Genomic DNA, 25,351 nt, shown 5'->3' on the forward strand with positions numbered 1-25,351 from the left:
GTTTATTATGCTATATTGTGCACAGACACTTAAAAGAAACACACAGCTTGGATCATATTTCCCCCCAAATTTCCCCTCTTTAAAACGGCAGCCAACAGGTTTACCACCATCCACAACACAAACACACCTACGCACACCCACTCTCACTTCTCCCTGTGAGCTCTCTTGTTGCTCTCTGGCAGCGGTGACAGTTTATTGCCCCTTGGGCTCTTTTTTATCAAGTGATTCATGCCTGTTTGATGGGATGGCACTCCAACTGTGCTTTGATTGAGGCAATTAAGCCCAAGGCCCTTGAACTACTTTGACAAGTCCTGACTCGTCCAGTTTGAAGGCGAATGCGACTGTGATTGGCCGATGTGACCGTTTGCAGAGCCACTGCAAGAACGTCATCATCTATGGACACAGATGGTTTTATTCTCATGTCATCCAAATTCACTGCCAACAAATTCAGTGCATCATGCTGATTTTGGAAGTATAGGACGATGGAAGCTGCATTTATCTAATATAACGAGTGGAGAGGTCGATTTTTGCTTTTGGCATAACTGGAAAATAATCACGTATAATGACGTAAAGCGCACTGTTTGGGGACGCCACCAAAAAACAGTGCAGGATTTTGGCACGTGCATAGGCTGATGTATGTTTCTCCTGGAAAAACATAACATGTGAGGACAAATAGAAAGCGTCTCCATGCGTCTTGAGAATCATCCAACTCCACTGAATACAGGGTGGCAGTATGAAAACATTCAGTCTGAGTAATGAGTTACTGGGTTCAAAAAACCTCCTGAAGAGAAACGGTCGTTTTTTTTTCTCACTGTCCTCCATAAAACATACATAATTCAGTGGTTTACCATGTGTCATTCAAAATGATGAATATTGTTCTTACTTTTTAGAGCTTGCAAATGTTCAAATGTGATTGGTTGGCCTATGTATTTACAGTGTTAGAATAGTTGAGCCAGATTGCCAATGTGCAGTCTTTCACATGAGTGTGCGTCAAAGGAGTGGCTGGGAAAGTAAAAACTGTGAGCTAACAGGTTGATGTGTTCGCAGCATTGCATAGGGCGAGACAAAATGTTTTTTCTTTGAAACGCTGATAAGAAATAACCCAAATAGTGCCAAATAGATGGCGCTCACTACAGGCTGTTGAAATCTGCTAATTTCCACATAGGAGTTGTTGCTTGCTGATGGTGAAAGCTGCTCCGCCAGATCAAACACCTACACGGTCACTCTCACGTCATGTCTTCCTGACTCTTATCCCACTTCTTGCTTCCTACGCAGGTCTGTGGAGAGCGCTCGGGGCACAGTGAAGGTTGAGACCATGAATCCTCTTTAAAACAAGCTATATGTGCTCCACATGTTGCATTGAGTCTGTAACATACAGCACGGGTAAACAGAGCACGTCGTTTGAAATTTCAGCTTTTTCATCCTCGGCACTAGAACCACAGCTGACAACAAATTATGGTTTACTCAAGCCGAAGATGGCCGGCCATCGTAACTGGGAGGGCTGAACGAGCACAGGTTTGCAGTCGGCCTAATTGTCATTTTGGTCCATGTAATTATTGTTATCGGCGAACGCACTTGCGAGCTGGCGAGTCTTTGAGAGAAGAGGTAAACATTACCCGAGGCCAGGAAGTGAAGGCACACTGCAGAGGGGAACATCAGCCAGTCCTTTTTTGTTTTTCCAGTCCAGAGAGTAGAGAATGTCCCAGAATTAATACGTAATATTTGCAAAGCCAGAGCAACATTTTCAGTCAACGGCACGGACTATTCCAAAGACGCTAAACGGAGGAGAAATGTATTGTCCTGTTCTGAGGAGTTGATAATGCGTCGGGGGCTGTAAACATACACTCTGTGCTTTTGTTCAACTTCTTTTGGTGCCTCAGCTGCTAATGTGCGAGAAAGTACAGGGAGCTCCTTTTTGAAAAACCCAGAGCCAGAATTGGTTCTTTTCATTATTTACTGCCATTTGAGAACGGCAGGTGCCTCAACACGTCTGCCAATAAAATAATGAGGTGAACTGAGGCTGTCTCTGGCTGTTAGAGCCTCTCTGTGCTCCCTCCCCCTCCAACCTGTGGTGTATAAAACTCTGAATCCCTAATACTCTATTAAACATGGAGCAGTACAGTTTAAGTCTATTATTCTCAAAAGGCAAATATAGCACAAAAAGTCAAGTGCACAGTTTTTTACATGCAGTGAATCGAGGGAGGCCTCGAGGCGCTTTTGGGAATAAAAAAATGTAAAAAAGGGTTACATAAAAGAGGAATGGGCTCAGGTACTTCTACGCAACAGCAATATAGAAGCCTGCATTTCATAGAAAATATTATGGGTTTGAAGCTCTGACTGGTTCTCTACACGGGGGCGGAAATACTGAAAACAGATTGTCGGAACACACTTTTAAATATTGGTGAAAAACGTTTCTTCAGCTTAAAAGAACGAGCGCCAAACAGAGCCCTCTGCATGCACCTGGCTTCTGGTTTGACAAAAAAAGATTAAGTTATTCAACATTCCTTCATGTCAAATGTGAACCAACACAAGACAGGTCCGATTTGCATTAGAATATGAATCCCCCCCCCCCGCCAAAAAAAGAGGCCCGGTGGTGACACAGAACAAGCGCCGTAATAAACCCCATCAACAAGCGTGAGGCGCCGGTGCACGATCGTTCACATTGTAAGTTCTCTGGCCTTTCATGCTCGGTGGAGTTACCTAGAGGCTTGAAGCGGTGAAGGAGGCGAAGGAGGGTGTGTGTGTGTGTGTGTGTGTGTGTGTGTGTGTGTGTGTGTGTGTGTGTGTGTGTGTGTGGGGGGGGGGTTAAGCAATTAGTGTGTGAAATAGATATCCTCTGCTTTTCCAGCAGTCAGCCCCACTCTGCCCCGAGTACAAAGTGTTAGTCTGTCAGCAGCACCTTGACGGGAGGAGAGTGCTCGCCGTTGTTTGTGCTTGCCTGGCGACCATCTTGTCTGATTATAAGCTAACTGGAAGGGTGGGGGTGGGGGTCTCTGAACTAGCTGTGTCATTTGTCTGGGGTGACTCAGAGCCTTTTAAAGGAATCTATAAAATTCAATTCTGTGGGTTTTTTTGGCACCTTGCGTTGTTGTTTTTTCCTTCTTCTCCTTCTTCTTCTTCTTCTTCTTCCTTGTGGTTTTAGCATTAACACCTTGTTAGAACAGCAGCACCTTCGCTAAGCCGTATTTAACAGCCCGGAGAACAGAATTAAATCCTCGCCGCCTGGCTCCAACAAACTCCACAACTCAACAGAGGATTAGTCTTTGTGACTAACAGTATTAGTGTTTATTATGACAGACGAAATGTACATTTTACTTTAAGCACATAGCTTTTGTTTTCAAGCGTGGTTCACACAAATGCAGCGCTGGATATTTGTGTTATTTTGGTCCGGAAACATGATGTGTTCGATCAGATCAGCGGCAGAGGGAGATTATCACCTCAGAGGGGAAACAGTCATAATAAAGTCTTATCTGTGAAATGCAATTATGTGATAAATAAATATGTTTTTCTCATTTTTTTTTTTGGTTATCAAATCGTCTTTGCAAATTGCGCCTGTGTCGTAAAAACAATCATCTTCAGAGGTTACAGCAGTGTATATACAGTGAAATCGAGAGCAACGTAACATCTTTAACAAAATTCAAATTCTACATCCAAAGACGGTTAGCTATTTGTTTTAATATAAAACACTGTTAATAGACTCATAACTGTGTACAAAGAAGTGCAGCTTCATATAGCTTGAGAACTGTAAGACGAGAAATAAGCATTACATTCATCATCATTAAGTAAAGGAAGAAAGACACTAAATAAGTAAGCGCGGTGCACCTCAGGCATGGCTGCACTGAGGAAACAAATCTTTGCTTCTTTGAGCGGCAAAAATGTAAAATTACAAGCCGGAAAACTGCACTGTCATAAACAGTGATTGACTATAGTTGGTGTGTAAATAGCTCCAGCTTTGTGCCATGTGTGTGATGTCATTACACTGACTGTAGCATCGTTTTTGCCGTTTAGAAACCAGAAACACTGTGTGACCCTCCCAGCAGTTCTGAAGGCATTTTCTCTGTCAGCCCTTTTCACTGAAGCAAAATGTATAAGCTGTGACTTATCTATCAGTTGCTTTTTCCCAGAATTTAGAAAAATACACAAAAAGTACAAACGATGTATGAAACACAACATTGTAAATATACAAACTGATATCAAATATATCTGATGATAATACTAAAGACTAAATTTCAGTTAACGTAAATCATGACAGGATGTACTTCACTTAAGGCTGCCATCCTTCTGACTGAGAAAATACCTTTAAAATCATCACAAAAATGACCTGTTTATTAATAAATCATTCATTCTATACTGTTTTAAAATTAATTCCATTGTAATTCCTTGTAATCCAAAGTAAGATCATCACATTGATATTTGTTGACCAATAGTCTAGAATCCAAAAATAATCATGCTATGCTATATGACAAAGAAAAGCAGCAGAAGAACCTTACACATGAGAGGCTGAAGCTGCATGTTTTGTGTTGTCGCTTTCATAACGAACGAAAAACAATATATCAGCATCAAAATAACTGCTGATTTATTTTCTGCTGATCAACTTAAGCTCCAGTTAAATGACCCTAAAGCTTCATGAAAAACCAACTGGGATTTATCCTTCAGAAAAAAAAAACAAAACAAAAAAAAAACAAAACAAAAAACAGATACTTAGTTTTGTGACTCAAATGTAATGACAACACAGGACAGGCACAAACTGGAGCTGGTGCATACAGGACAGTAAATTGCAGGGTCAGCTGGGTTGTTCAAACATCTGTGTCCAGGGGGGGAGGGAAGTCCAGACATGGTGACAGCGAGTCCTGGCTGTGTGTGGAACTAATCCCAGTGTCTGAGTCTGTGTCTGTAACGTCTACAGGGGACAGGCTGTGTTTGAGTTTCACTGTCTGTGAGACGCTGCACTGAGTCTCACTTTTTAAAGGGACAGGACTGGACTGCTCCTCTTCTCCTCCGTCCCCGATTTGCAATGAGCTCAGGTGGGCAGCCAGCTGCCAGCACTCCTGATCCTTGGAGACCAGTGTAGCGTCATAGTATTTCAGCTGCTTGTCTATTTCTGCAGCTTGGTTGTAGAGGGACACGCCGGTGAAGAGGCTGTGCTTCAGGTCATCCTGCAGCCTCTCCAGTTCGGCGGTGTAGTACGATTCGTTGGTCTCCGATGGGATCCAGGACGCAGCGGCGGCTCCTTCCTGTTCACCGGCCTCATATTGGCTCAGAGGGAAGTTGGCCCTCCTCAGCTCAGCGTCTATATCCCGGGACAGCTGCAGGATGAGCTCCTGGTGCCTCTGAACCTGCAGTTCGAGCTGTTCCACCCCGTCGCTGGTGTACAGGTACTCATCCAGCTGCCTGTCGTTGAGCACCTCCAAACTCTGAGCACAGGCCTGAGCCAGCGGACCTTCACACCCAGCTTCCCTCTGCTCTTCCAGATCAAACCGATCAATCTCCAAATCCAGCTCCCTCATGCGTTGGATCTGCTCTCGGATGGTGTGGTCCTGATTTAGAATAAGCTGCACCATCCGGTCGACCTCGTCGGCACCTGGAGAGCTCTTGCTCTCCTTGTGAAGCTTTTCCAGCTTTCTAAAAGCTTTCTTCACCATGCGCTTCTGCCTCTCTACCGGCAGAGCCTGGGTGTGCTGAGCTCGACTGTGATCCCATTTCCTCGGCTTGGCCCCCTTGGACTTTCCGGCCTTCTTGGAGGGCTGAGGCACAAAGTCGCTGGTTTTGACCAGAATAAACTGGATGAAGGGTCTCTGGTCACCCCAGGCGTACCAGAGTCTCAGGATTCTGGTGAGAGGAGGCAGGGCCCTCTCGAAACCCTTCCACCGCTCAACCACACAGAAGTCTTTGGGTTCGCCGTGAAGGAGCCGCTTGCTCTCTGGTATCGACTTGTGATCGTCCAGTAATGCCTGAATCATATCGACGCATGTCGTATGCTTCGTTACTCCGCAGACAACTTTCTCCTCATTGCAGACAGTAACCTGAATCTCTTTCCCCACCACAGGCTCGGCATCTTTCGTTCTGGAAAAGAGACGGAAAAACAAAATTACATTTTCTTTTAAGGTTGTTAACTTGCTTTTATGTCACAAAAGACTCTGTGTCCTCTAATGTGCTGTCACTGACTAAAATGTCAAAACCCAAGACTCCATGTTTGTAATGTCTTCCGCATTACTTTATAAGCTATTAATGACTCAACATCGAGATTTTCATGTATATGAAAAAAATTGAAGAAAATGCGTAGACACAAACCTGGTAGTTAAAAACAACACACCTTAAGGCAGCCATACTGCAACTCTTGAGACCAGTGAAGCAAATGGTTTCCATAGTGTTAATATGAGCTAAAATTACAGGGGATCACTGATGAGTCCTGCTGAATAATGCATTCGACACTTCACACAATGGAGGGACACTTGAAATCCAACTGTGACAGTAAGCTAATCAATTGTAGCTATCAGCCAATTCTTTACTTGATTGAGTTTGACAGAGGGGTATTTGACACCCAACAGTCTTTTTCTACATTTAAACACACCAACGATTTTGCCCTTGGAAGTATTGACAGACAAATGTTGGACTTAATGACTGAGTCTTCTTTATTTCTTTTTCAAATTGCTTATCAGGGCTTCCATAGTATGAGGATCCCAAGCTCCCCTACCTGAACTGACCTCCTACACAAAGTGTCACTTGTCCTGCCAAGCATTTTCATCTCACACAAAATAAAACAGCCTAAACAGCGATTCATATTTTCAGAATGAACGAAAATACTGTTTTTCATGTGTGGCCAATTTTGGTCAACAAGTCCCACTTTGGAAAGCCCTGATATAGACCATCTGACAAAGAGATGCCCTCTCCACTGTTTCAGAGAAATTTTTTTATTCATTTAAAATAATTTTAACTACTTTTTGGAACATTTCTTTCTGTCTGATGATAAGTATAATTAATCAGAATCCTTTGATAACAATATGACGAGGGTTTAGTGGTATTTTTTTTTTCTTTAGTTTTCCTCAGTGATCCTTCTGAGAATGTGTTCTGGGATGTGTACCTGGATGACTTCAGAGCTGTGGGACCCCTTGGGCAATTTATATGCTCCTGCCTTGACCGTTATTTGCCATACATTGTTATAAAAAGTGAAAAATGTTTCCCTCGGTGACAGGTATTACAGATAGTTGTATGACTTTGCTTGGTCATGGTGATCTGGATCTGGTGAGCTGTTGCTTGTGGTTGTGGACACACCTAAGGCACAGCTGCAGACCATCATGTAATTGAGGGCTGAATTTAAGCCTCTTTATGAGTGTTACGTCTTCAGCGAGATCTTCATCATTGAAACATCCATCCGTCATTGGAATAGGTTTTTTAAACACTCATGATCACAGCAGGTTATCTTCAAATGCGTCACAAGCTCCTTTACATCAGCCGCGTACGCCAATGCGCGCATATTCCTCCACTCATGCTGTTTCACTTTTCAGAGTAGTATATTTTCATAAATAGATCCTACTTTGATGGGTTTCCATTAGGTCAGTGAGCAGAAAACTACACTGACTCATTTTGTGCTGGCTTGATTCTATTAGACTGTTACTCATCGTCTTACTCATCAGAGATGATCACTTAATGGTTCGGTTCTGAGCTATTTAACCCCAAGGCCCTCATTACATTTTCGCCAGGACCGTAAAACTTGCTCAAAAATTGACCCCTGATGGCTCGATGATATCCATTTTTTACATGCTTAATGGAGCACCGGTAATATCCAGGGCCTAATATCCAGTCATTAAATGATAGGCACTGGCAAAGCAGACATCCACAACATGAACAAGTAATCAAATAAGTAGATAACATTGCCAGACATTTCAATTTGATTTCAAGATAAAGAATGATGTATCAGGTAACCACTGATATGAAAGATGAAATGTTAAGAACCTCTTACAATCGATTTGATTAATTAGATCAGCTCTGGTGTACTGCAGCCAAGTTTCTGTCTCGTGTTTGAAGTTAAAGCTGACGCTGAAAGCCACAGGTAATTCTCCTTTAATTAAAGACAAGTGAATCTGTGAGAATCCAGCAAAAGATTATATTACCCAGACACAAAACCTGGAGCACCTTTTCCTAACACTGAACTGCAGACTGATTTTGGGGGTTTAAGGAATGTCGGTCTGTGGTTTTGCAACCACAGACGCGATACTCCATTAACCTGTTACCAGCAATAAATCAGAGTAATGTGCTTGTAATCCTGTCAATGTGAAGTTTCAGCTATACTCAGCCACAAAATAGAACTCAGATATCAAACTCACTGAGGAGTAGCTCAGCAAGTAGCCCAGTAGCTCTGGGCATTTTTGTCACTTTGCATTTCAGTTAAAAGTAAAGAGAATAGAGAGAATAGTCTTATCTGCAGTTTATTTCCAAACAAATAAGACAAATGCTGTGAATAAAAGCCAAAACTGTACGCTCCGCCTGGCTGTCAAAGGTTGAATCATTTTAATCTCCTCGGTATGTAGTAATGTTTTCAGGCCTGAGCATTGCATCATGTAGCTGCTGCTGTTGTTGTTGTTTTCTTGTTTTATCTCGCTGCAGCCCACATTAACCACTGATCTTCACAGGAGAGGGTAGACAAAAAATACACATCGACTGAAGATGACACAGATACTACCAGCCTGCATGCCGTCACAAGCGAGATGTATTAAACAGGAGAACTTAAATGCGGCATTATCTCACATTTTTGCTGATTTTACAGTTCGATAGCGCTGTGTTTTGGTTCCCACACAGCACGAAAAACACACAACTAGAGCATTGTGTAAATTGGCGGTGAATAAGGTCTCAGGAATGCGATACGTATGCAACAATGCAAGAGGCTGGTTAATGGTTATGGAGACCCTCGGAGACGAGCGGGGCAGAGCAAATACCTGAGCTATGCGCAGGCCAAACAAATCCAGCACGCCCCTGGCAATCAAAGACAACCACCACCGCGACTTTGACCTCGGAGTTTCCAGCTACCGCTCACAGTCAGGAAACCCTGTGAACGCTACTCCTGCAGTGGGTGGACACAGTGAAGGCCACACCTGTGCAACACAGTGCAATCAAGTACAACAGCTCCGCAACACATGATCCGCTTGTACAGCTCAGAAAAGCCAGGATTTGTTTGGCCGGTTTCAGAATTTCCTGTAGAAATTGTTGATCTAATGGTTAGTGGTGTTGTCCTGCAGTGATCTAAACTGTCACAGTATATGGCAAATTAAATGACCAAACAAATGTATACCATATGACCATTTTGGTTTTATATATATATATATATATATATATATATATATATATATATATATATATATATATATATATATATATATATATATATATATATATACTTTAAAAGCTGCGTTTGCACACAAAGATCTAAAACCTTCTTGCGTGACTGGAGAGGAGTGACAAGGAATTACAAGTATGCATGTATGGAAAGACGGATACAATCCGGAATGACAGGACAATGAAGACAAGATAAGGATAAGAAAAGGACAGGAAAAGAAAAACTCTACGAAACATCTTTTTTTTCCCTGTGAGGTACAGACATTTCCTACAGACGGGCCCGAACACGAGACAAACATATGCGTATGTTCATATCTGAACATACAGGTGAATAAACACACTCTACAGACAATCGGGTATTTCAGAGGGGGTGACCCAGGCCCCTCAGCTGTGCAGGAAGAGGGCACAGCCAGGCTGGGAAGCACCTGTATTTGTCCTGGGCCACAATCACCAGCGCTCACACTACATCCTGCCGCCATAGTTCAATGGACAGAGGGAGGAAGGGGAAAAATGGATTCCATACCGGTCACTGTGGTCTGTTTTCAGCTCCACTCTAATGTGAAGAAAGTGTTGACAAATCTATGACTGTGGCCATGCTACTTACAGTATATTTTCACCTTATGGAATGACACTTACAATGTCCAACAGCGTTACAAATGAAGCTAATGTTCCTGGTGAAATAAATAGCTGCTTTGGAGACACATAGCCTTGCCTATAATGTCATTATTATAAATAAACATTTAAATAGCCATATATCATTCATTCATCAACATGGCTTTCATGATATTGGATAGGCTAACTGGATTAGCCAATATAGCTGTTGGCTCATTTGTGTTGTAAATTAGAAGTGCAGCTACGCTAACTACCTAAATGCCAGTTTAGATAGGTTTCAACCAGTGACAATAAATAGGCTTTATAAGCAGCATACATAACAAGTGTAGAAAAAACACGTTATCATTTCTGATCACTAACATTCCCTAAAGTCCAACTTTAAGCCCCTGAAGAGGAATAAGAATCAACAGCTGACTGAGACAGACATCAACTGAGAAAACACAACCTCCTACTACTCTCTAAGCCCCCACACCACCTTAATGACACTCAACAAGACAAATCTAAAAAAATGAAACGAAGTTGGATTTCTAAGAAAATACTGGATTTTTTTAAAAAAGAAAAATTTACTTTGAAGGAATTTGACCACACATTCTGGCGACTGGCGCGATCAGTCTCTGGGAGTACATTAAGCCCTCGCCCTCTCCAGTCAACTCCCTGTCAGGACAAACACAAATGCTTCGCGCACCATTGGGCTGATTACATCGCAGCTAATGTGTTCATAAGGGCTGTCACTTGCCATTTGATATTCATAGTTTGGGATTAAACTGCGGTTCTGGGCGCAACAAATGAGGGTGCCCTCATAGGTCATGGCTTTGAGCGATAAATGACAAAGCCGACACTGATATTATGATAAACTCAAAGCCCCCCCAATTAGAAAATGTGCCAACAGAATTGAGATGTGTGTGATAATTTACAGAAATATTTCAACAAAGGTTCTGTTCCACCATAAGCAACACAGGACCGGTTAGACCTCAACACTTCACACTTGAGTGAACCCGAGAAACCTGAGCAGACCCGCTTGACCGCAGTTTGAACCTTCGAAGCTGAGATACCCGCTGGAGACATCAGACATGTGGGAGGAAAACCACATTTAAATCCCATGAATTTTCTGCACAAGTTTCTGCGTGGGCCGATTACGTTACAGCTCCACCGCGGTGGCATCGCTCTCCTCCATTGTAATACTCATAATGACAACCTTGTAGACATTAACAACTCCCTCTGTGTCATAAATCTGCACGCTACAAGTTACCACAGAGGACTGCATGCTGGTGGTTTGAACAAGTCATAACAAACGACAGAGTTATAGCTCTCCGGTGTCTCAACGTGTTTTCTCAGATCAATAGTGATGCGATAAGATATGATAATGAGACGGATACCTCCAGCAGAAACAAAGCGGCGATAGAGCATCAGCAAATATATCCTGTAGCCACTGCTGTCAACAGGATCTGATTGTCTTGCAATGGAATGGAAATTCAGATTAGTGTGGTGGTAATTACAGGTTTCCTCTCCTGATACATAAATATGTGTAAATCATTTCTGATGAGATCGCTATGATCACCTGAATACACAAAGCGTATTTTTATAACGTATTTTCACATAAACTTCTAGTGGCAGCCGTGCAGACAACCCCTGTTTCATAGCCAACATTTTAAGACATCCACCTTGGGGATTAATGTTGCCTGTCAATGAAGTTAATTGGGAATTTGGTTGTGGTGCTGCGGCAATGAAAAATTAAAGCAACATAAAATAACAGCTTCAGTGTGACGCTGATGGTACAGTGTCTTGTAAAAGTGTTAATGGTATCTCTGTCTCAGCCACTCAGTGCCCCCATCACTTGTTTTTTGTACTATGTAACTTCAGTGAGGGGGTAGGGTCACAGTGTTACATACATGTTTACGTCAACCTACACATTTTCGAGGTTATGAATTGTGTGTGTAGTGAGCTACATTATGTCTAACAAATGGATACAGACCTGGTAGTTCATATTTGAGACAGTATTGCACTCAGTAACGGGGGGGGGGGGGGGGGGGGGGGGGGGGGGTCACCAAGGGGGGTCACCACCGTGTTGCCTTTCACTCTGAGAGAAACACAAATGCTTGTACTAAATACCATTTAAATGGCCATCGAGAAACTTAGTTTTAAGCCAAATGTGTCAATCTAATGGTGGCGCTACTAGACGGAAAGTCCTGGGAAGTTGTTCCATGGCATCCATCCAATTGTCGAGATGTTTTCGTCCAGACTAATGCTGGTGGACCAACAGAATGTTGTTGCCATCGATACAGACACTACCGCTACATCGGTGTCCCTGTGCACGTCTTCATACCACTAAAGCTAAGCAAAACAATGTCTTCTGTCAGTGGTTGGGTGAACCGTTCCTTTAAAAAAAGAAGGAAATCTGAGTGTCTTCTGTGGGGCATGAGACATCCGCTCACAGACACTCGACCTTTGCATTGTTTCCCATATAGTCTTTAATGTTAATAGCATCCAACCATAAAACTTAGCTCACGAAATGCTAACGCAATGTTTTAATCTAATCAAAGCCCTGTTTTCAGACTGACCCCCATCCAGCTCCAAGTTTACTCATCCTGTTTGGAAAAGGTTTCATGCGCTCTGTCTGTTTATAGTGTATGCGACCACAGAGGGCAATCATACAATTCAGCTGCAGTTAAAACAAAGAGAGGAACCAGAATTAAATGTTTCTATGTCACAAACACACAGACGTGCAAGATGTGGGAGAGGACACACGGTCCATGGGGTTTTCTGTGTCTGGTTTGTCTATTAAAAGAAAGGCACTGTAGTAACGTAGATACTCCGCTGGACAGGAGACGCTTCCTCCCGCTCTTATCTGCAGGAGGATGAGGGATCCGCGAGGAAATAACATCACTTTTCTATCTGGATATGTTGATCTCTGGGATGACTCCCAGTCTGATAGGAATCTGTGAACAGAGACACAACACACCCCATCCCTTCCTCTGTGAAACCACCCGATCTTCTGATTTTTCTGCCCCCCGCCCCCCAAGCAGGTCTGTGAATCACCAAATAAGCTCTTGCTCAGTGAAAAGAAATGACTTCTTCCCTTTCAACACAACTGAATGATTTCATTGTTTGCCATGGCCTGCTAATTCGTGTAAACCAAGCATTTTCAGCGGCTAATTGGTCCTGCGCACAATGCTGTCATGCTGTAATTGTGGCTAAGAGCAAGATTAAGTGGAAGTGGTCACTACATTGCTTCGGCTACATGTGTCAGTGGGTGGTAACCAGCCTGAATGCACTGTTTCATTAGAGGACAATGGCTTGACACGCAGGACTCCCTGATGACACACTGATGATAAAGTAGCTTTTAAAGAAGCGTTGTTGGCTGTAATTATCGGCACATTTATCTCGAAAGTTCGTCAAAGTTTTGATGTTCCAACCGCCTGCAACCGAAGTTCAGCTTCATCTTGTCATTCTCCAGCAAACATCCAGCTCGATGTGTCAGCGAGAGTAAAAGCGAGTCAAGTGTTTGACATATCTACAGATCTAAACAGTTCAGGTAATTATAGGTGGCGCAATGGTAATTACTGCACAACATGAAAAATAGGACAACGACTGGAGACAGCCTCAGTCAGACTGTTTGAAGTCAAAGATAATTCATCTCAGCTCTGGTGTGTGATGTGAAAATACATCCATTCTGCTGCTGGTGCCACTGTCAGAGAGTTTTTTTTTTTTTTTTTTTTTTTTTTTAGCATAAAAGCCTCTTTTATTTCTGAACTTAATCCAAACCCTTTCTGCTCGGTGTGGTGGTAAACGAGAGTCTTAATGAGGAAAGCTAATGAAAATAGTTCTTTACCCACAATTAAAACCTTTCTGATCCCGGTTTTGGCAACGTGAATCCTGTTTGCACCCTGCGAGGGGTTTGGATCATGACCTAGATACTCCTGAAGAGAAACTCTGTTTACCAACTCTGCTCGACAAAAAAAAGGCTGCAGTCAATTGTCCAAATAGAATTTCTGCACCGATGACAACAGGACAGCTTGTGGTTGAGTGAATCTAATTTTCCCACCTTTTCAGAGCTGAGTCTGTATCTCAGCTGCAGCAGGCACATCAAAAGGCCGAGCTAGCCACTCAAGGAAATTGCTGAAGCAAAGTATACGGGTGTTGATGACAGGATCTCTCTCTCTACCCGAGTTATGGAGGACTCTGGCCTCCCAGATGAAACGTGCGTTAAAAGTAACATCTTTGCAGTAATTACAGAGCAAAGAGAAGGTGAAATATTTTATGGCTCGATGTACAGCACAGCGCGCTTTGACAGGAAACAAAGAGCCACACTTGGAGGGCATATTTGACTCCAAAATTTCCGTAAGTGGAAAAATATCTCCCACCTGCAGGCGAGAAAATCCCGTTCACACCAAAGAGTCAAATAATGGTGCGAAAATAACTAGAATTAAAGAAAAACGTTTTTTTCAAGCGTTCCCCTTTTCTCCAGATGCCTTCCACTCACATGGGAATATCTGCCTCCTTATCAGCAACATTCCCACAGGTTCCAATTATAATGGCCTGTTAGGATTTTCTAATACTGCTTGGTTTGAGTTTATAACGAAGATGGAGGTATGTTGCTATGATTATCCATTACCTTTAAAATCCTGTCATCCTACTATACTCCCAGAAACAGTGATCGTGTATCTTGTGGTTCTCAGTGGTAAGCCTATATACTGTATTATTTGTCTTCCTCTCAAGTGTATATTTGTATGTCCCACAGTAGGCCTGCCACCTGTTACTATATCCTGTTTTTTGTAAATAAATTGCACTTCATTCTAATTGCATAAATGACCATTAAGGACATTAAAACAAATTACATAAATAGGTTAATCTAGCCCTTCGTGCAGCCCACTAATAAATCCGATGCGCACTGCTGCGTCGTGCGTAATTCTCCCTCCCCAACAGCTCACCACATCGTGCCTTCCAATACAAGAAGCTATGAAAAAAACAAAAATCAAACAAACTCCTCTCTCTATCAAATTACCTGTTTTTCAGTCGAGCTTTCAGAAAGTTTTTCCCAAACGGAGCCATGACTCTCTGGAGCGCGAAGGGAGCAGACCAGCGATCCGAGACGCGTTACAGTCCCGGCATGGCAGGACGCCGGACACACTTTGTGGAGTGTTGCAGAAAAGTTTCGAGAGCCGTCCCGACTGCAACTCTGTCCGCCCCATCCGAGGAGCGGAGGGAGGTGTTTCCCAGACTCCACCGAGATTTAGTGGTGAAACTCTGCCCCCTTCCACCTGCAGGAGCAACCTGAGAAACTACCACGGAGGAAAAATGATAATGAAAAAAACAAAAAAACAAAAAAATAAAACGCTTCTGGCAAATTAAAGGGAAAAACGAACAATAACAGGAATGGGAGTTAAAGGGATATACCGTACAGAAGTTTCTAGTCTGATGAAACTCCCTGTCAAGTGGGAAGTGTAGAAGAATGTGAGATTATAACACCGGAGAGTGCAGATTCTGCACAGTTTGGACATAAGACAGGGCATGTTAGTGTCAAATATCATAAGAATATATCACAGAGCACACATTACATTACATCCAGTACAGAAATCACAGCTGCTCTGCACATTGCTTTTGTCTCTCAGGTTACTCTGATCACTTTTCATGGCCTTTATTCATAAGGTAACGTAACAATCTGATTTACAGTGTCAGTGAGCTGCAGAGCAGGAGGCGCAGGATGAAACCAAACCTCTTGGGCTTTGGTAACTGGCTCTCCCTGCTGGATTCCAATGACAAAGATGAAATTCAGACATGAGAGGAACGCAGCTGGCTCTAACTCCAGTCTGTGTTTTTTAACGCTGTAAATATCTTCCGCAGCAGAACACATACAGTTTGAAGCCGTTCCACCGATGCTGTTTACTCTGTATTAAAATCATATCAATCTCCACGGGGACTAATTAGTGTGAGCGTGGACAAGTACTGACAGGACCATACCTGCACCCACTTTGTGGATTTAAATCAACGTGGGTTTCGTTTGATAGTGTGCCACATTGTCGTGTTTTTCATAAGAAATATCCAGTCCTGTTTATTTATCATTACAATTAAAGGCATCCGAGATTTGGAAGCCGGATTACTTTGTTTTGTGCTCATGCTTGTGCTATGAATGGCAATTAGAGAGGTTTGTAGCCGTTTACTGTCAGCTGGAATGCTGCTGATTAATTAATAACATTAATGTGATTAATGTTTGCTTATATGAAGACCAAACCACAGCATCAGCTAGATGTTACCGTCTGAAAAGACACTGGTCAACATTCCTCCTGTGCTTTGCTCTAGGTTTAACCAAAACTAAAGAAGAAAACTCAGGATGTTTTGCTCCAGGGTGCTTCAACATGCAGCCAGGGGAGTCAAGAAATTGAACCAGCGACCTAGACTGAAGGGGCATCCCGAAAGGTCATGGAAACATCTAAACATTTTGTGAAATCTTGGCAAACTCCATCTGCTGATGAAGTTCATATGTACAATCAAAAGTTCCGGAGAAGATGAGAAATTGATACTGTCACAATTTTGGCGAATACTACAAGAAAGGCACTCAGTAGAGCGTATACCTCCTCACTTATATGCATGTTTTTTTCACCAGAATCCAACCACTATTCCCTGAGAAACATGTAGAAAAAGTCTCTATCATGCAATGTTAAAGAAAGAAAGAACAAATCTGTCCCTTTATCCGGATACACACCAAAAGTTAATGGGGTCTATTATTGGCTGAGATACGTGAAATCTTTATCATTATTTCCAATGTAATAAGAAAATTTATTTGATGATAAAATTGCACTTTTTAAATCATAATACCCCACTTAATCAGATACAGATTACCAGCTATTGTTGTGATTCATGTTTTTTACAGGCACCTATTCATTCAGTAAGTGCAGACAATCACCTGTTGATTTACAAAAGAAAAAAAACAAGATGAGGGTGGTGAAGCACAGCTTCCCTTATATGAGATAAGGAGCGAGTCTTTGTCGTGCATCCTCCCACTTTCTCTCAACTCCCCTGCAGCCAATCCTGCTGAGACAAATGCAAAGCAGCCCCTCAGACTGTGTGCACTGAAGAGGTGAAATCACCAAACTCTCCCAAACCTTGACGCAAAAGTGACGTCTGATAAAATGATGACACGCTGACGGGGTGGGAGAGGAAATATGAAGACGGAGATAGCTGGATGGACGGATGCAGGGAGGGGGCTGTGTTGGTGTGTGGGAAGGTGGGGGTGGAGATGAGGAGATGGGGGGGGGGGGGACTGATCCTCTGACATCACACTGGCTCTTATAAACTGAGGGAATGGTGCCCACTGCGCTCCACAACCAACCAGGAAACTGCGAGGAAGGGGAAGAGTGTTCAGAGCTGGAAGAGGAGAAGAAGAGGAAACAGCAGCATCACTACGAATTCCCTCTCCAGCCTCTTTAGCTGTCTGTGTCTGACCCTTTAACCTTATGGACTAGAACTCCTCAGGTGTATTCTTCAGTGTTGGATCCTTGTTTTCGTCTTTGTCCGATTTCCCGTCAAGATGCAGGCACAGCTGGCGTGTGTGCTTCTCCTCTGTTTCACATGTGGCGGACTCTGCACAGGTAAGCACCGGGACGCATTCACTGGTTTTGCGTTCCTGCATCATGTCATGATTGTATGAGTTATTCAAAGTATCAAAATAGAGGACAAGCCTTGACACTAACTATGCAGTAAGTCAAGCCATTCGCCTCTCAGGTAACCTCATCTATGCAACAGGTGCATCATTGTGGTGACGCTGTTGCAGGTGTTGACCTTAAAGTGAAATATTGTTAACCACGGAGGTATTTGTTGTTTTAGAATAAGAACCTGCCCTTCAAAGAGTCTTCATAACATTATCGTTGTCTGATTTCAGTATTTCATTGTGGTCCCACATTGTATTGAAATGTTGAAGGACTTGAGGAGGTTACGCCACTGAAGCGTTGATTAATATACATATGTTAGTTATGACTTATTGCTCATAGGTTGTGTCAGAAATCACCCACTTGTTCACTACTCCCTAGTCAATATCTCAGGAGTCCCATATGGAGGACTATTTAGTGAGCTCATTGGTCCTCTTTAAGACACGTTTTTTTCCCCCCGCCAGTCAATCCATGATGGCACATAATTCTTGGTTAAACGGAAAAATGTGAGCACTAAACAAACCACAGCCAAGTCATCCATAATAATTATTAGAAACTTTTAAATCAACTGTATAGCTTTACTTTGGATTCACAAAGGCTTTGCTGAACTTTGTCCAGACCCAAAGTCACTTCTGTTCCAGTGAGCCGATGTATCTGTACATTCTTAAAAACATGTTGGATTAACAAAGCTTTACTGGGTAACTTGTGTTTTGTTTCACTTCTTAAGACAGAACATACTGGGAGGTCTGTAGATCAGTAAGATGTCACCTGTTGAGCACTTAAGGGGTTAAGTCTACCATCAAATAAGAATGAAGATGTGTGTGCTGAGTTCCATCTCAGCCGAGGTTGTCACCAAATAGTCCTTGAGATTTAAAAGCCATCTCGACGGCAGCTGATAAAGAAGATGGGACGGACTAAATGCCAGTTGATCCATCCGACAGTTTGACTCAGCGCATTGCCTGCTTCCATATCTGACTGAAGTTTCACTTGACTCTTGATTAGATTTGGTTAAAGGTTATATTCCTGTCTGTCTCCCCTCTCACTGACAGACGTCGACCAGGATCAGCGGGCGCTAGAAGAGGAGCTCCTCAGCAGTATCTTCACTTCTAAGGTACAGGGTCCGTCTTTGCAGCTGTGACATCAGAGACTCACTGTCCAAATAAATAAATAAATAAATAAATAAAAATGCAGCCCACCTGGACCAGTTAGTGACCCTTCACATCCACCCAGCAGGTGTTCTTTCACCAGATCTGGATCCAAATGTAACTTACATTTAGATTGGCCTTTCTTTTGATTTCAAATTAGATGCGTCACAGTTCAGATGCGCAGAGCAAATTGAATATCATCAGCACATTCCAATTGCCACAGCCAAAGGCATGTCTTCTGAGATGAAAAGAAAATAAGAGCAGGCGGAAGTTATCTCTATGATTTTGAACACATTTATCTCGTCGTGTGAGCTCAGGGCCAAGCAGAGCTGAAGGGATGCGAGTTGATGAAGGTGGGAGATGGATCGGCCGGGACTAATAGGATTCAGATGGACATGACAGCATCATAACGACACGTCTTCCACCTCTCTCCCTCTCTTTCTCTGTCTCGCTGATAAATAACCGTGGCACTCGTGACGGTGACAAATCAGCTATGTGATTCATTGCCACTGATGCTCGGAGGTTGCTCAGGGGTGATGATTGTAATAATAACTTGTCAGATGACTGATAGAGAGTGTTCAAGAGTCTGGAAAGTGTAGTACTGTTGAGGATACATGTGGCGTTCAATCTCAACAATAGACATGATCTTTTTTTTCTCTTTAAAGCTTAATTGATTGACCCGCGTGTCTGTTCTTCTTTTTATCTGAGTAGATGCAGGAGGTAGATCTCCTCTCTGGCTTTTATTTCCCACTTGAATGTGATTGCACTGGACCACAGCCAGGGTTCATCCGTCAGTCTGATGTGGGATTGACCCTTCCCTCATCTTTAGCTGGAAACTGTTGGAATGAATGAGATTTAATGAGATCTTTCAGTAATAATCATTTTCTTGTAGTGAAGACGCAGAGGGAACTTTCAGAACGGTCACGCGAATGTTAAAATGAAGAAAATATTCAGAATTTTGATTTGGCCGTAATGGCTTAGAGGTCCAATAAGTAAGAGAGTCTCATTACCAACTCTTTGGCGTGATGGCCCACCTGACCTACATTCTCAGTCTCAGTGTTAAAGTGAAACTCTCGCCAAAATGCTCGTTTAAAAGCGTAATTACGACGAAAGCATCACTTTTGAGATTGACCATTTTTTTGTTTTCGGGTCAAAATTATTTTCATTGGAGTGCAAGGGGCCATTTTACACTAGCGTCAAAATCACTATTTTTAAAACACTAAGAAGGCTCGACACAGCATGAAACTTTGCTCGTAGTATCACCAGGGTCTCCACACACGAGCACGAGCATTGAGAACATTGTTTGTGTACACAGAGTTTACTAAAACGAGAGTTCTGAACAACTGACTTTACCAGTGTTGTGTCGCATTCCGAGATTCTTGACCGGTAACATGGTGGTGAGCGGAAAAACATCTGGTAACTTTCGAGGTCAGCTGGGGATTATTAGATTATTGGCCCCTGGAATTCTCTCTTCATCCCAGCCCATGAGTTATTGATTAATTAGCATCATGTGACCTTTCAGCAAAATTAAAACCACCCGTGGTTCTTATTGAAAACTCAATGAAAACCACTGAAATCTTCGATGCATGAATTACTTCGAAATGTCAGTAGCTGCTTTTGTTTGGTCCCTGGTGTGTTGTTCTACTGATGTCTCTAGACCTTTTATTACATGCCGCCAACCCCCCCACCCTCCCGGCAAACAATTAGAGCCCATGTTGAAGGAGACTCCGGTGTTTAAGACATCAGAGGAGACTCTATTTCTCCCCTGCTCATAAATGATCTGAGCAAAGTGAGTCTTGGAGGGCCATTCACGACAACTTAAAAGCGCCAATTTCCCCTGAACCGCTGAATCTCTCCATCATCCTCAGTGACACTGAGCGGCCTTTGCGACGATGTGTGTGAGATCACCGGGCCCACGCAGCAGGGGCCCCTCCACTTTCCTAAAGCACTCAAACTAGATTATAACACAACAGGCTGCAGCAAGATGAGTTTAGATGTGAGTGAAATATCACTCTGGGCACCCGGTGCTGGAGAAGGTTTAACAAATACCACACATATATCTTAACTGCTGTCTTAATATGTGGCAGGGCTTGCAATGTAAAGTGCAGGTCTCACATGCAGCATCCTCAGAGCCTCTTAAAGCGAACCGCTAAAGCTTTTACAGGCTTTGAAGGTTGAAAACACAGCAAATGATACTGCTGAACTAAAATGAAAATTGTTTTGGGAAACCTCCAAATTAGCATTTAGACCAGGACTTTCAGATTGAATCGGTATACCTAGTTGAGACAGAAATAACACACATCAGATTCAACTGACAGAAACCAACTGATTCAGTGTGAAACTTCATCATGTCTTTATAATCCTAATCCTAAACCCTATTTTGCAGATGAAACAGAATAAGCAGAGTGCCCCCTACTGGCGCGTGTCACTGCTCAACCTCTGCAGGATGGTAAACAGCCTGCGGCAGGAGTCGTGGAGCAGCGAGGAGGAGGAGGACAGCGAGCTGAGGGAGGGGAGCCTCCAGCTCCTGGAGGAGCTGTACAACTTGCAACACATCTGCCGAGCGCTGCAGAGCCGGGAGGAGAGGGTGAGACACACACACACACACACACACACACACACACACACAGGGACGCACACACACATGCACTGTTGTTGGCATATAAAGATCTCCAATCCCACTCTGGCAAAAAGCTGTCTCTTGTCAACTGTGTGACATGTATATTTGCATTTATCTGTATTATTCTTTAATTAAAACTGTTACACCAGTCTCTCTTCACCCTTTAGACACACTACATACACAATGATTCTGCCAGAAGAACTCACAAGGGCACTGGGCAAAATGGATCATAAGTGAATGCAGTCTTTCTGATTACCTCAGAGGTTTCAATTGTTGACGTGTTAAACTGCAGATAAAAGGTTTTTCATCTTTGCTCAAACAAATCTCCACAGTCTTTTGGATTTTATAGATAAGTCAGATGATTACAATCAGTTAAACCATCACTTTACTTATGAGCATATCTCATACTGAAGTACCTTGCAACAGATATGAGAGGTAAACAGTATGAGCAGGGCCAGAGTAAATGGACACATTACTCTGGGCAGAGCTTTTTCATGTACACGTCTTGATTTTTGGTAAACAATCAAAATTGTGTAAATGCCACATTTTCGTCGTTGTCATCGTCAACATCATCATCACCATCATCATTATCATCATCATCATCATCATCATCATCATCATCATTATCATCCTTATTACTTTAATTGGGTATGTACTTCAGCTAATTTATTAATACATTTCAGTATTTGCACACAGTTGGTAAATCCTAAACAAACAGTACAGCTTAAATGGTGTGTTTCAAAAATAAACAAATACATATAGAAATATTTGTATTTTCATTTTCTACAGTTTCAGCTTCTTTTTGATTTTGATGCTGAAAATGTATGTAAGTAAAATGTGTTGTTTAATTTTTTCATTATTTCAATGAGGCAGTTCATTTATCTCTCTCTTTAGTCGCCCCAGTCACATGTGCCTGTAATGCCTAGATTCTGCCAAGAGTGCGACAGAAGGAAGCCTCTTTGAAACAATGATTCTAGAAGGAAAGGAATTACTGGTTCAGACTGTGGCAGTGAACGACAGCACAGATTAGCTTAATACAGTGTGCCAGAACCATTAAATTGTCCTTTTACTAAGAATAAGCCAGTGTAGTCAATAACAGCACACCTTGACCATTATACAATCTGAAAAAACAAAACAAAACACACATGCACACATAAACACGGGCGCATACATGAAGGCTTACTCTGAATCTCACTCAAGAGCCCATCCATCCTCTCTCACTGTAAACACACCTCATTACACCCCCCTCCTCCTTCTCTTCCTCCCTCCACTCCATCATCTTCCTTTCGCTCTCAGATCCCTCCACAACAGCCTTTCTCTCTCTGCAGATTAGCACCTGTTTTGCCATGCATGGAAGCACTCGTTTAATCACAGTGACACCGGCATTACCCCGCCGCTCGCCGACAAAACATGTGTTTGCCTGCCATTTCCTCCTAGTCGTGTGACACTCACCACCCCCCCCCTCCCAATCTCTGTCCTTTCCCCTAACAGCTACTGCACAACTCTCTAGAATATTTAGATGAGAACATTGACAGTCCGCTGAAACGGAAATCACCCTACATCCTGAAGAGGCAAGCGGCGCACACCACCAAGTCCCGGAGGCCTTACATCTTGAAGCGGAGTACGATTTACTGACAGCCATCCCGGGGGCCGAGGCGATGCTTCAGGGGACCAGACCATCTTTCTGTGAAGATGTGATCGTGTTTTTTTCCCTCTCTTCTTGTTGCTGCAATGTTTTTACTTTCCCCATCGTCGTTTTTATCCAGTCAGACCCTCCGATTGTATGTCCAGTGTTGAGGCCTGAGTGTATTCTGCTCCTCAAGTAAAGGTCCTGAAAATAAAATCCTGAGCATCGGGCAAATTGCGTAACTCTAAGAAACTATATTTATTTACTCTATTTCTTCACTGCACACTAAGTCTATTTTCTTTCAAAATACGATTAAAGGATTCATGATACAAAACCAGTGTGATGTGACCTGTGATCTTTTCTCTCATCAAACTGATTCTATACACTGGTTAAACCAACAGCTTCTCTAATATCACTTTCACACCACAATTAGCGTATATAAGTAGGTTTATTGCCAGGAGGTCTCTTTTTCCCCCCACAGTGTGTCATGTTAATCATCACCAGAGTACTGGGAAATTGGGCGACAGCAGAAAACAGCAGAAAGCAGCAGATCAGGCAACATCCAGAACACATTATAACATGATTTTAAAAGCCTTAACAATAAAATTCTGAATTTGACGCATGTTTTTTTTTCTGGAGCTGACAACAGAAGCTGCTAAGGAGTGAGACATCGCACTGACAAAAGCCAGATAACACGACTGGGTTTTTTTGCCAAGTGTGAAAGAGGTGCAATGCTAACGACAGAGCAGGAACAACATACACCATCCTGCTACAAGAAAAACTGGCTACAGCACCACGTGTGTATTAAGCCGCTGCTGAAATTAGCCCAGGAACTATTGAGCTGACAGCAGACCAAACAAGCAGCAGTTTCTGTCCAAACCCGTCCATGTCCTAGAGGGTAGTATCCAAACTTAAAGGCACCATGTCAAACATTGTGACTTAACGAGACCCAAACTTCTTTTATCAGAGCAAACAGGTGGATAGGTTTAGAAAAGGTTATGTTATGTGGCTCAAAATACCCAGTTTTGTGGCCTGAAACATGGCTGGAGAATATCCTGGCAGCTCGTCAAAATACCTGGATTTGCTGCTACAAAGGTGGCTGCAGTCCCGAGAGTCCCTTAAACTATCCGGTTTGACAGGAAGCCGTGGTCTTGAAAAGCCCTCTCTTGCTCAACAGCTGTCTCGTCTGAAGGTCATGCAACATAGAAGTCCTCATTTATCTATCAAAAAATACTTTTGTACTTGAAACGATCAAATCTAGTTTCCTGAAAAAGTGATGATGAATTTGTCTGTTTGAAACTAATACGTAAAATTTTGGTATGATACGTGGATATGGTGGAGTTGTTTGGTAGTCTCTGCTGAACACTGGCGTCATTGTTACCGATTCCCTTTTTACAGTCCTCATGAGTCACATTGCTGCCTACTGGTGTCGGACACCCTGTTCTACAGTTTTTCTTAATGAAAGACGAAACTGTTTCGTGCCACATAAAAATATCATGAGTCAAACCAGCAGATGTTACTGCCAAATGAATAAAATTAGGCAAAACAGATTGATTAATTTTATCACTACATTCACCATGTCTGGAAATGTAATTATTCCTGATGTTACAATTCTGCACACTGCCCCTTTAACTTCAACATGTTAGGTCAGTGGATGCTCTCATTAGTATGTGCGCTGTCGAACGCTTTTCAAAAAGGCCACGTAGGCTGTTTGACTTCAACCGATAAAACAGACTGTGAGTGAAGCGAATGAGAGTCTTGGCCTTTATAAATGGCAGTTTCATCTCCAAATCAAAGTGCTTTGGTGTCCCTCTTTGAAACTTGGCTTTCAACCCTGACAGCCAGCGAGCCTGGACCAAGTACAGCACACAGAGAAACATGCTTTGAACAGCCTCATTCTGTTTCTCTAGAGTCTGTAGCTGCAAGAAAAAACATAAATACTATTTCCCAGAAGCCTTCTGCTACATGTGTAGTTTAACTCGACAAATTCACACTGGCACCTGCCCAGTTCGCACTGTAAGCCGCCGAGTGAGTGACGTCGTCTGGCTGGAATTTAAGAGCGTTTCCCTCAGCAGACACTTGACTATGTTTAATTAAAAAAATACATCCTTTTTGATAGTATCCGCGTGTGTTCAGCCTTCCCTGAAGCCCACTCATTCAACAAGCTGACTGCTGCCGCAGGATTACCTACAAATAACTTATTTTGTTCTCAAGATGTCAAGTGCTAAATCAGCAGATTTCACCCATGCAGTGATCAGCCTCAACAGTGATATAAAAGTGATTAAACTAACTCAGTTATCCTTAGAAATCTGTACTCAGCGCAACCACAGTGTGCTTACAACAATCAATTAAGCAAGCATTATACATTAATCAT

The 25,351-nt window shown here is 42.7% G+C and overlaps 2 protein-coding genes across 2 annotated transcripts; one reads left to right on the forward strand and one right to left on the reverse strand.

Annotated features, from left to right (window-relative positions):
• Positions 1-3,256: 3,256 nt before the first annotated feature.
• Positions 3,257-15,114, reverse strand: rassf9 (Ras association domain family member 9). Its single transcript, XM_037108192.1, has 2 exons — positions 14,945-15,114; positions 3,257-6,063 (listed from the first exon to the last, which is right to left on the reverse strand). Exons 1-2 carry the CDS (start codon positions 14,989-14,991, stop codon positions 4,797-4,799), a joined length of 1,314 nt encoding a protein of 437 aa, XP_036964087.1. The 5' UTR covers positions 14,992-15,114; the 3' UTR covers positions 3,257-4,796.
• Positions 15,115-17,261: 2,147 nt separating this feature from the next.
• Positions 17,262-23,305, forward strand: nts (neurotensin). Its single transcript, XM_037107640.1, has 4 exons — positions 17,262-17,528; positions 18,635-18,696; positions 21,117-21,317; positions 22,842-23,305. The coding sequence occupies exons 1-4, from the start codon at positions 17,468-17,470 to the stop codon at positions 22,983-22,985; spliced, it is 468 nt and encodes a 155-aa protein (XP_036963535.1). The 5' UTR covers positions 17,262-17,467; the 3' UTR covers positions 22,986-23,305.
• Positions 23,306-25,351: the final 2,046 nt, after the last annotated feature.

This window comes from Acanthopagrus latus, chromosome 8 (genome assembly GCF_904848185.1).
Source record: "Acanthopagrus latus isolate v.2019 chromosome 8, fAcaLat1.1, whole genome shotgun sequence".
Classification (NCBI taxonomy): Eukaryota; Metazoa; Chordata; class Actinopteri; order Spariformes; family Sparidae; genus Acanthopagrus; species Acanthopagrus latus.